This window comes from Cebus imitator, unplaced genomic scaffold, assembly GCF_001604975.1.
Source record: "Cebus imitator isolate Cc_AM_T3 unplaced genomic scaffold, Cebus_imitator-1.0 Scaffold95, whole genome shotgun sequence".
NCBI lineage: Eukaryota > Metazoa > Chordata > Mammalia > Primates > Cebidae > Cebus > Cebus imitator.
In genome coordinates, this window is record NW_016107410.1 from 5,451,115 (window position 1) to 5,467,976 (window position 16,862).

At 42.6% G+C, this 16,862-nt stretch overlaps 1 protein-coding gene and 1 long non-coding RNA gene across 8 annotated transcripts in view; one reads left to right on the plus strand and one right to left on the minus strand.

The window, feature by feature from the left end:
- The window catches only part of MGAT5 (alpha-1,6-mannosylglycoprotein 6-beta-N-acetylglucosaminyltransferase), a 331,838-nt gene that overhangs the window by 287,486 nt on the left and 27,490 nt on the right, over positions 1–16,862 (plus strand). For all 7 annotated transcript variants that reach the window (XM_017536083.2, XM_017536081.2, XM_037741149.1 and 4 more), the window contains 2 exons: positions 5,600–5,716; positions 11,207–11,281. In XM_017536083.2, coding sequence (XP_017391572.1) covers positions 5,600–5,716; positions 11,207–11,281 — 192 coding nt within the window. The remainder of the gene's footprint in view (positions 1–5,599; positions 5,717–11,206; positions 11,282–16,862) is intronic.
- LOC119472344 lies at positions 974–4,179 on the minus strand. The gene is made up of 2 exons (XR_005201485.1): positions 2,897–4,179; positions 974–1,124 (listed from the first exon to the last, which is right to left on the minus strand). It is a non-coding gene; the product is annotated as an uncharacterized LOC119472344 (long non-coding RNA).

The window sequence follows — 16,862 nt, forward strand, 5'->3', positions numbered from 1 at the left end:
ACCATTTTTTGTACACTTTCTCAATTTGGATTTGGCTGATGTTTTCCCATGATGTGTTTGAAGTTTTGCATTTTTAGCAAGAATATCCCAGAAGTGATGTACTGTTCTCAGCACATCATTTTAGGGGGCGTATGATGTCAATATGTCATACTGATTATGATGCTAACCTTGATCACTTGGTTAAAGTAGTGTTTCCCATGTTTCTTAACTATGAAGTTACTCTTTTGCTCTTTTTCTCTATAGTAGGGCTAATACTTTGGGACTATGTGAATATCCTGTTATTCCTCAAATTTTTGTATCATACAGCAGTGGATTTGTATAGTATCACATACTATATAAATAATTATAGTATCATATAGCAGTGGATCATGTCTACAACAGTTATTACTGTGGTATTCTGATGGTGATTTTCTGTTCCCTCATGATTTTTTTTTTGTTGTTGTTGTTTTGTTTTTTGTTTTTTTTTTTTTTGAGACGGAGTTTCACTCTTGTTACCCAGGCTGGAGTGCAATGGCGCGATCTCGGCTCACCGCAACCTCCGCCTCCCGGGTTCAGGCAATTCTCCTGCCTCAGCCTCCTGAGTAGCTGGGACTACAGACACGCGCCACCATGCCCAGCTAATTTTTTGTAGTTTTAGTAGAGACGGGGTTTCACCATGTTGACCAGGATGGTCTCGATCTCTTGACCTTGTGATCCACCCGCGTCGGCCTCCCAAAGTGCTGGGATTACAGGCTTGAGCCACCACGCCCGGCCCTGCCTCGTGATTTTTTAAATGCGTGCAAAGCAAAGAAGCCCATCTCTTTTCTTACTGCAGTTTCTACATACAAGCCTTTGGGAAATGAGACAAAAGTATCTGAGATTAAATTGGCAACTGACACATTTTTCTTAATATTGCCTCTAAAGGTTTTAGTGACACTGTGGACACTGAGTATTTTTTCCTGGAGAAAAAAAAAAAGGACACTCTTAAACAATCTGAGCATTGCCCAGTGAATGATGTAATGTTTCATGGATCAGATCAGCCAGTGTGACGTTATCAAGAAAAATATGTTAGTTGTTTTCTATCAGTTGCCATCATTTTGTAATTTACTTTTTGCAGAGGTCATGGAAGGTTTTCATTCTTCATGCTGTAAGAAGAGAATATGCATTAGAGCTGTCACACTGGCATTTGGTTCCTCCTGTCCCTTCATCCCTTCAGATGATTCCACCAGCTCTTAAATGTGATGCTGTTAGAGAAACTGTGGGATCCTTCCACAGTTGCTCAGCGAGTGACCTCACACAGATGACTCCAACCGTCCTAGGCTCCCCCAGGAGGGCAGGATGCAGAGGGGAGTTGACAGGTGTTTAATGTGTCCCCACAGGATGGTACTAGTTGCTGCATTGGGAGAATTCATCAATGTACATTTCCTGTTTTCCCGGAGCTCCAAATCTGATATGAAAGAGTTATAGGACAGACATATAATCAGTGGAAGTGCATGAAAAAATAGCTAAGTGAATTCAGGAGGGGAGTTGAACTTAGAGTTGTGCCGGGTGGATGATGTGCAGGGTTAGCTGCTAAGGGGATAGTGGAGGGGCTGTGCTTTAAAGGGAAAGGAGAGCAGGTCTCAAGCCAGAGAAGCATGAATACTGACAAGCTGGGGAGGCCCCAAGAAGGGCAGTTTGCTTTATCCAAGAGGGCAGATGGTAATCTGATAGCTGGCTCCCTCCGGCAACGTTAGACAGCACTGAGAGGGACCGGTGAGCTTGATCTCATGACCAGGTGGGTCACCCTGTCCTGCTCTGTCAGCTCACAAAAGTCCCCCAAATCCCCCTAACCGAAGAAGCTTTTAATGGGAAAAGAGCTGTCAACAGGTCTATTTCTAAGAGTCAAAAATTCCCAGAAGTTATTTTTCTTCCTTAGCAAATGGAAACATTGTAACCAGAGTATGCATAATTACAAAGCTAATCTTGCATATCAAGCAGTAATTGATCCACATAAATTGATTATATCAACTCCATGTATGTCTCTTTGCCTTCATTTGAAAAGAAGAAAAGTCCAGATATCTAAATGTGAGTTTAGCTTGGTTTTTATTTTTGCATTGGACCAGTTTTTCAAACCGTGATGTCTACTCAGAGGGGGAAAAGTTCCACAATGCCTTAAGTAATGTGGCTGGTTCAGATGTTTTTTTAATATAAATTGGATTTTTACCTTTACTTTGGGAAACATATGAGTAAGTTCTTGATCATTATTCTCACATTTTGTAAGCCATTAGAAATACTCCGGCTTCAGGGGTTTTTTTTTTCCCCCTTTTTTTCCATAAAGAGAACTCATGTTCTCCTTGGAGATTTAATAGCCAGTCCGAAATAATGTCTCGTATTTAGTAAGATTTTCATTACTTTTACAAACTATACTCCAGTAAATTTACTGATTGATATACAATGAAATAGCTTAGATCAGATGGTTCTCAATAAATTAACAAGAAGGAACTTAACATTCAGAGGGGAACTAATGAATCACAGAATGCCTCACTCGTATAGTTAAGTAAACTTCAGTAAATGTAAAAGGATAATAGCTCAGCATTTTGTATTTTCAGAGTGCTAGGAGCAACCTTGTAAATAAGCAGAGACCTTAAAAGGCGGAAGAGGAGAGAGACGGCTGAAATGTGAATTACTGAATAGTGACATTGATGACAACTTTAACTTACCCTGATTCTGTCAGAAAAACTAATTAGTTTGTTCTCCAGGCCACAGAATGAAAATGATGTGACATTTTGCTCATCATCAGAAAATACAGGCCTAAATTCAGTCCTGAATTTAGTTTGGCAAGTTTTAAAAGCTGGACTAAAAGGCTGGTGTTTACGTTGGGCTTTTGTCTTTGTCTTTGTCTTAAGAACCCAAAGACATGCTTTAGAATTGTTACCTTCTTTTTTGTCCAAAGCTAAGAAGTTGTTGAAGGACTTGGATTTGAAATTGGCTCTTCTTCTTTCTGGCTTGTATGGTCTTGGGGGAAGTGTAATTGCCTCTCAGTCTCAGAATCGTCATTGATGCATAATAAACCTGATACATAATGTTTGTGCAGGCGATTAGCCGGACACCTGGCCCAACCTAGGGCTTCCTTGATAAGTGTTGAGTCCAAAATGTGTGCAGAGAAAAAAGAAATGGAAGTTTCCTGAGCTCTGTGGGCCTGCAGAGAGTCTGTAGCTTCCATCACTGACCATAGAGCTGAGCCAAGGAAAAGAGCACCTGTTAGAAGGGTGGGAAACTGAAGAGGCGGATGAGGGGGTGCTGCTGGGTAGAGACCAAGATAACCTGCAGCCAGCAGAGGCTCACTGCTGGGCCCAGGGACTTGTTGGGCTTCCTGCCTTGAATAGCACATGCATGCTCTTGGTGTGGTAGGATACAAAGAACAGTGGCTAAGGGAAAGATGGAGGGGGTGCCAGTTAATTCCTCCAGCCCTCTGAGAATACTGGAGTCTGAGGAAAAGAGGAGAATCAGCTTGGCTTCCAAAGCAAAGGCCTCAGCACTGCCAGACCCAATATTTCCTATTATTATAAATATGAGATGAAAGTTGTAAATTGTATAACCTTGCCTACCTATGTAATTTCAAACGGGATTAATTCTCTAACTCAAATATGATGGAGAAATAAAAGGAAAATAATTTCTAATAAAGTAATACATATTTCAGTCTTATGGAGTCAAGAACTATACTGTCCCATTCCCAAGAGTTATACCAGACACTCTGATGCCTTGTTCCTCCTCACTGAGTGTTTTTATTTAAAAGGAGTGAAACATCCAGCTGAATATGCTCAGCCTTTTTACTTAAAATTGACATTATGAAGGAGGAGCAAAGCCTGAGTGTGTTTACATTTACTCACATATGAACAGAATTGCCAGTAATGCAGTAGCTCCAAATGTAGACTATTGTAGGTATGTTTTACTGGAGGTTCTGACATCCTCAGTGGCATTGACTTTGCTGCTTTGATCTTTCTGAAATGGTGACAGCTCATTGATGACATTTCAGATAAAACAGAGCACAGACATTGCTTCATTTACATAGTGATTATGTCTCCGGATAATTCAGTGTATGTTTAAACTGTCAAAAAGTTAGATTCTGGCTGGGCGCAGTGGCTCATGCCTGTAATCCCAGCACTTTGGGGGGCCAAGACAGACGGATCACTTGAGGCAGGGAGTTGGAGACCGACATGGCCAACGTGGTGAAACCCCGTCTATACTAAAAATACAAAACTTATCCAGGCATGGTGGTGTGCACCTGTAGTTCCAGCTACTCAGGATGCTGAGGCAGGAGAATCACCACTACCCAGGAGATTGCAGTGAGCCAAAATCACACCACTGCATTCCAGCCTGGGTGACAGTCGGTCTCAAAAATAAATAAATAAAAAGTTGGATTCTATAAGCCCACATGAAAGCCCCGCAGGGCGTTTGAAAGTTTCATGGGCAGTGGACAGTTCTTCCTGTGCGGGACTGTCTTGCACATGGTGCAGCAGCTTACATCCCTGGTTCCCACCGATAGACTAGGAGTAACACTCGCTGGTTATTATGGTATCTGAAAATGCTCTCACACAGGTCTAGAATGCTCCCTTTACAACATGACCTTACAGGGATATGAGGATAGAGGCGGAAACAAAATGAGGGGGTAAATTTAGCTGTATTAAAGAATGGACTCAACTGAGCGCAGTGGCTTGTGCCTGTAATCCCGGTACTTTGGGAGGCTGACAAAGGAGAATCACTTGAGGCCAGGAGTTTGAGACCCACCTGGGCGACATGCAGAGACCCTGTGTATACAAAAAAAAAAAAAAAAAAAAAAAAAAAATTAGCCAGGGATGATGTGTACATCTGTAGTCCCGGCTACTCGGAATGCTGAGGCAGGATGATCTCTTGAGTCCAGGAATTTGAGGCTGCAGTGAACTATGATTGCATCACAGCGTTCCAGTCTGGGCAGCAGAGCAAGACCCTGTCTTTGGGGAAAAAAAAAAAAAAAAAAGAATGGACGTTTCATGAATTCAGAATTGTCACTGTTTGCACTTGGTTTCTTTGACCACACATTGTTTTTAAAATAAAACCTCCTTTAGGATAAAAACTGCCATTCCTTGTTATTCTGAATGTCATGGTAATGATTATTCCTGAAACCACTTAAAAAATTCTGTGTATTTCTGATGGTCTTATTTTTTTTCTTTCTATCACCTTTTGTATGCACCATTACTTTAGCCTCCTGGGACTTTACAACCTTGATTTTTCTTAGAATTGTCTATGGTTACCTGTCTGTCTTAGCCAGGCTAATAGGTAGATACTGGTTTGATCTATTAATAGGTGATTTTCAAGGCTGGGTTCTTGATGTGATGTTGAGGGTTAGTGCCACCTGTAGCAGCTTTCTTGTCACCTGGTTATGACATTATCTTATTTCCAAGTGGGATTCAAGATGGAGAACCATCACTGTTTAATTGTTATCTGCTTATGGATGATTTTGATCATCAAGGGGAAGGACAGAATGTCTTGTTACCTACATAAGTATAACTCAGTACTGTAAAAAGCATAGCACTCCATCTAGCACAGAAAGTTATTTTAAAAATCGCTTGTGAGACTGAGGTGTTTTGTTCTTTTCCAGCTGACATCCCAGCATCCTTACGCTGAAGTTTTCATCGGGCGGCCACACGTGTGGACTGTTGACCTCAACAATCAGGAGGAAGTAGAAGATGCAGTGAAAGCAATTTTAAATCAGAAGGTTGGTTTCTTTTATTCTACTTTCCCTCATTTCTGATGTAACCTGAAATGGGTATAAAGCATCATAGGTCCTTGGCTTTAGTAAACAGATCTTTTCCACGTCAGCTTAACCCTGGAGTTAGAAAATAACCAAGCTGTAGGATTTGGCCCGGGGATTTCATGAATGTTCTGTGAAATGGAAACAGAGCTGGTATCCTGATATGGGCATGGATTCCATAGGCCATTTCAACATGACTCTGGATCCCAGGCACAGGAGCAGGAGCTGGAGTCATACTTGGTTCAGGGATCTGATTGTGTTGCTCTCACAAAGATCTAAAAAGATAGTCCTGCATCCTCTATAAAAGAGCAAGAAGAGCAAGGAATTACTGGGAAATGTTTTTATAGAAAATCTGTTTTTTTCCTACCTAAACATTTTGTAGAATTTTGTAAAAATAACTATATTTCTGGCCTCTTCTGATCAATTCAACAGACATTTGTCAGGTACTTATCATACACAAAGTACTCTCTGAGCCACCTGGGCCTGGGGTTAGGGGACAGCATGTTTACTTCCATAAACATAGAGGAGGCTGGCTTCCCACCTGTCAGAAGTTTACCATCCAGTAAAGACGAGTTCAATTAATCCTGTCTCCCAGCTGAGCCTGCTGTGGACTTTCACAGCTACACTCTACTGCTGTACTTTGATGGGAGCACTGTTTACACTTCGTTATGATGCTTGAAGAGAAACCAGTGTGGGCATGTGGGAGGGCAGGCTGGATTCACACAGCGTGGGTTCAGTTCTAGCTCTACCACTTACTAGCAGCTTCCCTTCATTTATAATGTAGGCCTAATATTACCATTTTATTGGTCACTTGTGAGGAGTAAATGAGATAATTTATATAAAGTGCTTAAATTCAGTGTCCTACTACACAGTGTTTAGTCAATAGTAAGTATTCTGATTTTTGTTGATAGTCTAAATGTCTACACCATTAGCAACATGAAGTCAGGAAATACATGTCTCATTTCTGTATTACCAGTGCCCACATAGGGATTTTTTTACCCAGTGGATAGATGGGAGAGAGGAATAGATGTTTGCAAGTAAGTATAATACAAGGCTGAATATGTTCAGTGCCAAAGCAACATACAAACACTCCAGGAGTGGAAGTTGTGGAAGCCTTTCTGGAGAATGCAGCCTTTTAGTTAAGTCTTATAGATGAAGATAATTTGCAAAGTAAAACTGAGAAGTGGACCCAGAAGGGCATGGGTTCAAAGCACAGTGTGACTGAAAGGGAAAAGGCTGGAAAGGCATATATCCTGGGAGGGATAGCCAGTTCACCCACGTGGAGGCTGTCTTACCCCTTTGGGAAACAGAATAGGATAATCAATTTGTGGCCTGAGGAACTGCTGATGTCAGTTAATTCAGAACATCTCCAGGGGAGTGAGGGCACTCTGATGCATTATCTGTGTTCTGTCTGCTTCAAGGTGATCTGGTTATGGTGCTTTGGTGTCAGCTTCCCATTGATGATACATACAACCCCAATCCTAGTCTGAGCAGTTTAGGGCAGAAGTCCCCAACCTGAGGAGACGAGCTGATAAAAAAAGTACCAAATGGAATGTGGTTCCTCTATACTGCCTCAAAATATCTGCCACACGCCTAAAGCTTCACCACTGGAGTCATTCCTGTGGAAGGTGAAGGTTCTTCTTTCTTGATTCTCCCAGTCCCTTAGTATGTGAGCTTCCTAGGGCTGTAACACACTAGTACAGACAACTCAGTGGCTTAAAACAGCAGAAATGTGTTCTCTCTGTCCTGAAAGCAAGAAGTCTGAAGTCAAAATGTCAACAGGGTCACGTCCTGCCCCTGAAGTCTCTAGTTGGGTATCCTTGCATCTTTCAGCTCCTGGTAGGCCTAGGCGTTCCTTGGCTTGCAGCCTCAAAGCTTTGATCTCCGCCTTTGTTTTGTGTCTTCTCCCTGTGTTTGTCTCTGTCTTTTCCTTTTATGCAAGATTAGGGCCCAGCCTAATTCAGTGTAACCTCATCTAACTGTGTTACATCTGCAAAGACCCTAATTCCAAGTAAGATCACATTCATGGGTACTGGGAGTTAGGGCAGCATATCTTTTGAAGGGGCACAGTTTAATCCATAACACTTAGGGTAATGTGTGTGCTCTTGAGGAGAGGAATTTAAAAGCTGAGGTAGAGGCAGAAAAGAAAAACACACCAAGAAACATTATCATCAAACTGCTGAAAAGCAAGGATAAGGAAGAAAACCTTGAAAGCAGCCAGAAAAAAATGTATTACATTAGAGGAATAATGGTATTAAAGAAGCCAATTTCTCATCAAAAATAATGGAGACCGTAAAAGGGTCCTTGGGAGCCAGAATATGTGGAGCCTTTCAGCAGGCCATGGTAAGTGTTCAGGGGTTTTTTTATGGAGTATTTTTGTGGGTTTTTTTTTTGGGGGGGGGTGTTTTTAGTTTGTTTTTAAGTGTGTTCAGGATTTTATAAGTATGATGGGAAGTTTTGAACAGGGGAATGAGATAACCTAGTTTACATTTGAAATCATGAAGAGAAATTACAGATTCTGCTTAACTCAAAATCCTATAGTTAGTAAATGGAGGAGCCATGAGTCAAACCCTGGCCTCCTGGTACCTTCTAAGACTGTTTCTTACTGAATGATGTCAAACCACATCTGTCAGGTCAGACCATGGAGGGCTTCTCATGGAGGCTGATCTCTGAAAGCAGTTGCCTGTAGGAGTTATTCCCTGACTTGGAAAGGTGAGTGGGTACTAGTGGAGACAGGAGATCTCACAAGAAGGGAGGTCAAGAGGAGAAAATGGAGGGGAAGATAAGGGAAAGTTTCCAAGGTCAGCAGGAACTTCATAGTGCCATCTGCAGGCATCCCTCCTGTGGCCCTTGCCATACGAGTAACAGTCTTTTTTTAAATAACAAAGCAGGATACCCAAGAATACTTCCTTGCTTCTCCATAGGTGGCCCAGCTTGGGTTTCTCAATGACTGGATATGATTTAGCATTCTCCTTCACTCTGTCCCCCAAAGAGGCCTTCATTTGTTCCTAAAGAACTTTTATGCAGAAAACTGCCCACTCTCCCACCTCCCCTGTCCACATAACAGCTTTCACTTCCAGGGCTTGCCAGAGTTCTCGAGAGCTTTCCAATGCAGAAGGCCCTGCCTGCCCTCACCCACAGCGTCCAGCAATATAGACCTCCCTCCCTCCCACCCCTCCTCTCCCTCCCCTCCCTTCCTCCTTTCCTCACTTCCTTCCCTTCTTTTCTCCCTCCTTCCTTCCTTCCCTCCCATCCTTGCTTTTTGCTTGTCCTTTACAGGAAAATTGTTTGGCTTCATATCCTTTAAAATAGTGAATGGCCCCAAAGCAGTGAATGAGTCAACATCCCTTTGGTTAAACTGGGCTTGGTTGGTAGGAGGACAGAGGAAGAGTCATTTTTCTGTATTTCTGGCTTTGAACACTTTGAATTAATTCTCTCTCGTTTTCTAAGGGATTCCCTTTGGATATGTTGTTGGAATGGCACTTGAGTACGTGGCATGCTTCCTAACACATAACGAAATCTGTTTATCTCGTGAAAGATGACCAATGGATGTTTATTCCACTCTACAAATCCTACTTTAACACTGATTAATGAACCCAGATATGCCGTGTTTTCTGTTTTAAATCATTTCTTCTATGAAACTTTTGAGAGGAAACATCTCTAGGCCGGCAGTATGTGTGTCCCTAGTCCCAGCTACTCAGGAGGCTAAGGCAGGAGAATTGATTGAACCCAGGAGGCAGAGGTTGCAGTGAGCCAAGATCGTGTCACTGCTTTCCAGTCTGGCAACAGAGTGAGACTCTGTCTCAAAAAATAAAAGAAAAAATTTTGACATTTTGTGTGAAGGGCTGTGTCTGGGTTAGAGAGGGAACAGTACGTTCAAAAGCTTGAGTTGCCAAGGAACTAACTGAGAACATGAAAGTCAGTTCTTCAGAGTATTTTGAGCTCTTCAGAGATGAGCTGTCTAGGAATAGAGTGACCTCTCTGTTCTTGCAGAACAGTCTGCCATAATATTACAGTATTTACGGCTTAGCCTCTTTTAGCTATATTCAGACAGATGTAGGCCACTGTGGCCCACATTTATCCATTTGCTCAGCATTTGAAGACAACTAAAATTTCTGAACATCATGGTTGAAGATTTTGATTTAATGTGTGATTTGACACACAAGAAAAGGGGAGAAGATGCCCTGAGACCAACTGCTTGGCTGCCACTAAGGAGTGTTATTTCTGTTCATTGTCCCATTTTCAGCAAGCTTCTGTTTTGCCTAGTTCTCCATCCTGTAGACTTAAGCAAAGACTTAGGAAGTAGCTGGTGAAGGTGCCCCCCGTCTACCCTATTGCTGAGAGGAGCTGTTGGGCTCTCTGAAGCAATAATAGACTATATTGCTGGTGATTTTCTCCCAAATGAAATTTCCATTTTAGATTGGTAATGCCCCTGAAAACACAGGCCTCATAATGTAGGCAGACACTATGCAACAGAGATGAAACCCACATTTCTTCCCCTTCTCTAAGGTGTCACAGTATTCATAAGATTGCCTCCTCTACCCTAAAGAAGCATCCTCTGGAGTTCCCTACTCCTCTCAAATAAAATCTAGGCTCTTTGATACAGAAACCTCAAGCCTTTTTTGGAAATTCAGTGAATTTTCCACCTTATCTCACCAGCTTCTGTAACACTGAACTGCAGTTACCTGCTGTCCTTTCATGTTAGATAGCACACTACTTGCTCCACCAAGGATGTGTTCAGCATCTTGGCCCTCCCCAGTTTGGGCTTGCTAGACTCACAGCCTGCCTTAAAAGCCCAGCATGAGTAGAATTCTACTTTGACTCTTTAGCCTCCCACAACCTCCTAGCTGAACTCCTTGTGACACTCTTTATTTTTGCACCCTGAATTCTTTGGGTACATGCTGATCTCCCCTACTAATGCAGACCAATGCTTTGGTCACTGTTATGGATCCTTAAACTGCTCGTTGTGTGCATTGTGTGCTTTAGAGCAGTGACCAGGCATTCATTCAACTGATGTTCACCAAGTTCCTACATGTGCCACCCTATGCCCAGCACTAGAATGCAAAGATGACCCAACAGCATGGACTCTGCCCTGTGGAACTTACCTGCTAGCAAGTGATAACTGCCACCTTTTTTGAATGCCCACTATGTGCTAGACAGTACACTAAGCACCTTTTTTCTCCCAGATAATCTTCACAGCTTAAGAAACACAAGTTTTTCTTATTACCCCTTTATATGTGAGGAACCCAAGACTTAGAGATGGCAAGTAGTTTCCTTAGAGACCCATAACTAGTAAGGATCACAGTAAGATCATGACTTGCAAGTCCATAGTCAGCAATCATGAGGCCACCTCCTGGTGTTAGCACCGTGTATTGAGTGAGTCGGTGGAGGACTGGGCAGGCAGTACATGCTCTCTGTCCTTCTCCTTCATGGTATCATGTTCTGTTTCCACAGATTGAGCCATACATGCCATATGAATTTACATGCGAGGGGATGCTACAGAGAATCAATGCTTTCATTGAAAAACAGGTAAGCCTCATTAGAAGTCAGTTTGTCTTTGCTGTGTACTGCTTCCTGTTACCCCATTGGGCTCTCAAGAACAGTTAAGCACTCACTGTTTTTCTGTGGCTATTTTCCTGTTCTGGGATTCTCTAGAATCTCAGATTCTAGATAATCTGGGATTATAATATAGATAATTCTAGATAATATAGATAATTCTCTAGAATCCCAGATTCTAGATAATCTGGGATTATAATATAGATAATTCTAGATAATCTGGATAATAGTAACACTGTCATGATCACCCAAGAGAACCAGTATTCCCTTGGAGTAGTCATGTTCCTGATGACAGTAGAAGGTGAAATGGAAACTTATAACAGGAAAGATGAGATGGTTACTGTGAAGATGCCCCTGACTGTCGTGCCCTGACTGGGTTCTGAGGCTCATCAGGAAGACTTGGGAGGGGAGAGAGACAGACAGCTTTCTGTTCCTGCCTCATCTTCATTTCTCACCTTAAGAAAGGCAAGAATAAGCAGCTGTTTCTAACCATTCTTTTAATAATACATGTTCAGCAATTCTAAATGTTAGGACTTTTTAGAGGTTTTCAGACATCTTCTAAAAGCAAGACCCTTTGTCAAATGAAACCTTGTAATAAGTATATAAAACAAATAAAAAGCAGGACAAAGCTAAGGAGGTGCTGAGAGTCCCACCTTCCCCAACAAGGTCTGGAAACTGCAGCATGTGCTCCTGGAAGTAAAGGCCAGGAGCCTGTTGCTGTCATTTTATAACGTTTTCATTCCTTGGACTTCAAAAGCAACTTAGAGCTAGAAATAGACAGACTCAGAACCCCTATGGGTAGGAGAATATGAACTCTTTGACTAGATTCCAGAAATAAGGTGCTCTTCTTAAAGGGTAAAGCTTTTTTTTTTTTAAGGCAATCAAAGGATCTTTACACAATAGGGGATGAGGATGGTGCAAGCTGAAAATAGAAATGCTGTGTTGAAAATCTAATTAGGCCCAAGGTGGACTTCAAAGGAAGACTTGGTGGTTTGAGGAGACTGAAACTCTGGCGAGCAGCCGACAGTCCTGGGTGCTGCCGTTGGAGCTGGGAGCCATGGTCATGTACTTCAGGGTGTGGTGTGTCTGATACACTGAGATTTGTCAGCAGCAAGAGGACATGCGCTACAGCCAGGCCATGTGGGGTTTACTCCTGGCACCATGTGTTTCTAGTTGCATGACTTCGTCATGTTACTTGGCCTCTCTATTCCTTAGTTTCCTTATCTGTAAAACAAGGACGATGCTGATGGGACCTACTTCATAGGGCTGATGTGAGGATTGAATGAGCTAAGACATACAGAGTGCTTAGAGCAGAGCCTAAGTGCTCAATAAATGCAAACTGGTACTGTTGATTATTTATATATTATGCTATATTGTATTGTAATATACTACTTTGTAATATAATTACTTGGTTTCATGAGAAACCATTTCAATCTTTATCTTATTAGGCCTTTATATGACACCGGAATGGCAGTATCATCACAACTCTACCAACCACATCCATACAGATTTTGTGCCAGTGTGTGCCAAACACATCATAAAATATCATCTCATTTAATTCTCACAGTAATTCCTGGAGCTGGTAGTAATAACCCCATTATTTAGATAGTGGAAACCAAGACTCACAGTTGTCAGACTCACTGGTTGTGGAATCAAATTCAATACTGGTTTGATGCGAGGCCAAGTGTGCACCAACAGTACTTACCAGGACATCAGGAGATGGAAGGTGTCCAGAGCTTTGCTTCCCATCTTCTTGCATCTTCAAGGGCTGCTTACCCTTCCTGCAGCTGCAGGGAGGAGCTACAAGGCCTCCTTCAATTGTGGGTCTTAAGACATCACAGCTCTTGCCGCCATCTTAGTGGCTATCTTGAGATCATACTAAGATCCCTAACAACTGCTGTTGAAACCCTCTTTGCCTGTCTCCACTTCCTCTTAGGGAAAATAGTTGCTCAACCACTAGGCATAAATAATTCTTGATCAGGCTTATTTGAAGGCTTTTATTTCTCCCCTGAGGCTCAGGAATTCCAGCCAGTCTTTAAATGTTATCAGGTCCTCTGTAACTCTTGCTGGGTTTCCTTTCAAACAGGAAGGTCATGTTCCCCAAATAGTCCTAGCTAAATGCTCCATAATGCAGAGGCTCCACCTGGCTTTACCTCTGTATCCCTAGTACCCTGCTATTTACATGGTCAGTGCACAGTAACTTTCAGGTGACAGAAACAGTGAATGAATGAATGAATGAATGAATGATGAGTGTGCTTTTTATTCCTGTGTGTCAGGAACCAGGAAGCTCATCATGGGCCTTATGATTTGGAAAGCATGTTACTAAAATTGTCTGCTGGAAAGCATAGTAATAACCTCCCCGTAACCTCCACCATGTAGGCTTTTCTGCAGAGATCTGCACTTCACAGAAATCCAGAGGTGTTTTTTTTTTGTTGTTGTTGTTGTTGTTTTTTTTTTTTTGCCTGCTGTTGTTGATTCATTCCTCTACTCTGAATATTTGTTAGCTGGAGCATGCCACGGACTGTGTGGTCAGTTGGGGTGGAGGAGATCTCCAAGTCCCCATCCCTGCTCTCAAGTAGCTACAAGTTTCATGGGGAAGGCAGCCAAGCCCACAGGCAGTGCCATTGCTGTAGGTTCAGCTTAGTAATAGTGAAGTAACGGGATGCTTTGGGATCACATAGCGCAGCCTGCAAAGGGAGGAATGGGGAGAAATGCTAGAGTGTATCCGAAGGCATCTTGCAGGAGGTGAGTCCTGAAGGCAAACTGGTAGCACAGATGGAAGGCTGGACAAGTCCAGATGTAAAGGCCTGGAGAAAAAAAAAAAAAAATTGTCCTGGGGAATTATAGACACTTGACTGAAGGAGAGGGATGAGGTAAGAGACCAGGCTAGAGGAGACTGCAGAATGTGAAAAGATGCTGAGGCTTAGCTGAAGAATTCCAGTTTGATTCTAGGATAATAGGAAGCTAAAGAAAGGCTTTGTCACAGGCAAAGGGGCAGTGGAACTATCAAATTGGTGCTTAGAAAAATCACTCCAGGAACCTTGTGTTTGGGCATTTCTTATTAAACATTGTCCAAATGCTCCTAAATGAGCATTAAAGGGAGCCTATTTTGAGTTTATCGCAGAGATTCTGTTGAACCCAGAATGTTCCCCTGATGCCAGAAGGAAGATGGGAAGCCAAGACCCCATTGGTTCACAGATTGGGTTTTCTACTTCTTTTAGATGCAGGCCCCAGTATTTTATAGGTTGGAATATCCGTTATTTTTTGCAACTAGACAAATATCGTCAAAGAGCAGCGAGGTTGGAGAGGTATTCCTGGTATGAACAGGAAAGTCTGAGCTCCGAGGAGGTACTTCCTATACCTTGAATGGTAGGAGCATTGCAGCCCTAATTAGGCTGATAACTGCCTTCAGAGTTATCCAGGTGACCTGCAAGGAGAACACAGAAGCTTTTACCCCAGAAAACTTTCAGGTTGTCCATCACACTCAGCCAGTGGCCACCAGAAGGACCCAAGTGACAGTAATTGAGGGCACCCTGGGCTTCAGTGTACAGTTGAGCAGTCACCAGCAGGAAACTCACCTCATACCCAACCCTCCTTGGGTGCAGGCAACCAATGAGAAACACTCCTGGATCTAGGAAAACCACTTGCTCTTTCCTGTTAATGTCCCCACTCCCTTTACTGTACTAAAAATGTTGATTCAGAGTGCATGCTCTTTTAAATCAGCTCTCTAAAAGAGATGCTGTCTCCAGCAGGGGGAAGTTCTTTGTAATCTAAGATCAAGCACTGTTGTTCCCTATCCTGAATGCTGCTGGGCTCATTAAGGTTTTTGTTATGCATATGTTGGGAAAGTCTGGATTAGCCTCAGGTCAGAGAGTATAGCAGGGCTCTTTTGAAGGAATGGCAATTTCAGATTGATTTATAAAAACCATACATATGCTCTTGAATCCTATTTTCTATTTTCTGTAAAGACACTGGAAATATGTAGGATGGTCACAGTCATGTTAATTTATAAAGAGCTGTGTAATTCATGTGAGAAGCATTCTGAAGAGATGGAAGGTGAAAAATAGAGTTAACTCCAAGGATGGCTGTGGAATCAGCTGAAGGTCCCAGGATGTCTGTTCATCAGAGCCTAAAATAAGCTCACTGTGGAGTGTTCTGGATGCAAGGATAAGCCTGTTGCGAATCTGGATGGTCCAAAAGTGGGAGCAATGATGGAGGTGACAGATTGCAAGGAATTAGGAAGAAAGTGAAAAGAGAAGATTGGTACTAGCTTGAGGAATGTTTACTCTTGAGAAATCAATAGCTCTTCTTTACCAGTCACTTTCTGTATCCAAAGAGACAGGGCAGGTAATGATTTAGCACTGAACCCGAGCAGCTGACTGCCTGTGTTCACATCTTGGCTCTGCTTGCCACTGTGTTTCTGACCTTGGGCTAGTTACCTAACATCTCTGTTGTCTTTCCTCTTCGGAGAAATAGGGATAATGGAACCTACCCATCAGGCTGGTGAAGGAAAGAGTAGTTGATAATGTTTAGCACTAAGAACAATGCCTGGCCCATGTGGGTGCCCTCAAAGCCTTCGCTATTTGTTGCTGCAGGAGCCCAGAAACAAACCAAGTGTTCACTGCATCTAGAGATACAATTCAGTGTTTTTTTTGTTTTGTTTTGTTTTTAGCAAATTGGTAGTGTTACACAACTACCACCACACTCTAGCTTGCGGCATTTTCATCACCCCAAAAAACGCGCTTGTCCTTGTTAGCAGTCAGTCCTTGCTGCTACCCTAGCCCTAGGAAACCACTGATTTGTTTCCTGCCTTTTTAGATTATTCTTTTCTGGAGATTTCTGGCTTCTTTCACTTAGCAGTATGTTTTGGGGGTTCACCTATGTTGTTAAATGTGTCAGAACTGATTTTATTGCTGAGTAGTAGTCCATGTATGGATATATTAATAACACAGTTTGTTTATCCATTCACCAATCAATGGGCTTTGGGGTTATTTCTAAGTTTTGACTAATGTGGTGGTGGTGTGAACATTCACATGCAATTTGTGTGTGGATGTATGTTTTTATTTCTGCTGGGTAGACTGCTAGAAGTGTGTGAATCAGGTAGGTTTTGGTTTCGGCTCTTCAAAGGTGAGCTTGTTGCTCAGTGGATTTGCATATGCAGAGATCATCCATGGAGATTGCTGCCTACCGGAGCCTACAGTTTCATAAGCACTTTTGCTGTTTCTCTTGTGGAAACAAAAATTCACACTCACTTCTGGGAAACAACCTCTGGGGCCATGAGTGGACACAGTTCAATTCGTTTTAAGAGAAAGCACAGGCTGAGAATGGTCAGGTTCAGCCTGGCACCTGAGATGTGCTAATCCAGTTAGTTACTCAATATTTATGGAACACTTCCTGTGCCAGGCCCTGGATTTCTCAGCTGTAACACAGATAACGAAGGTGTACTTTATGTGCGACCCCTGGTTGTGGGACCCCAACCCACGGAGGCAGGCCCCCAGTAGACATGAGGCAGGACGCGTGGTGGCCGGTACCGACTTTATTGGGATCTCCGGGC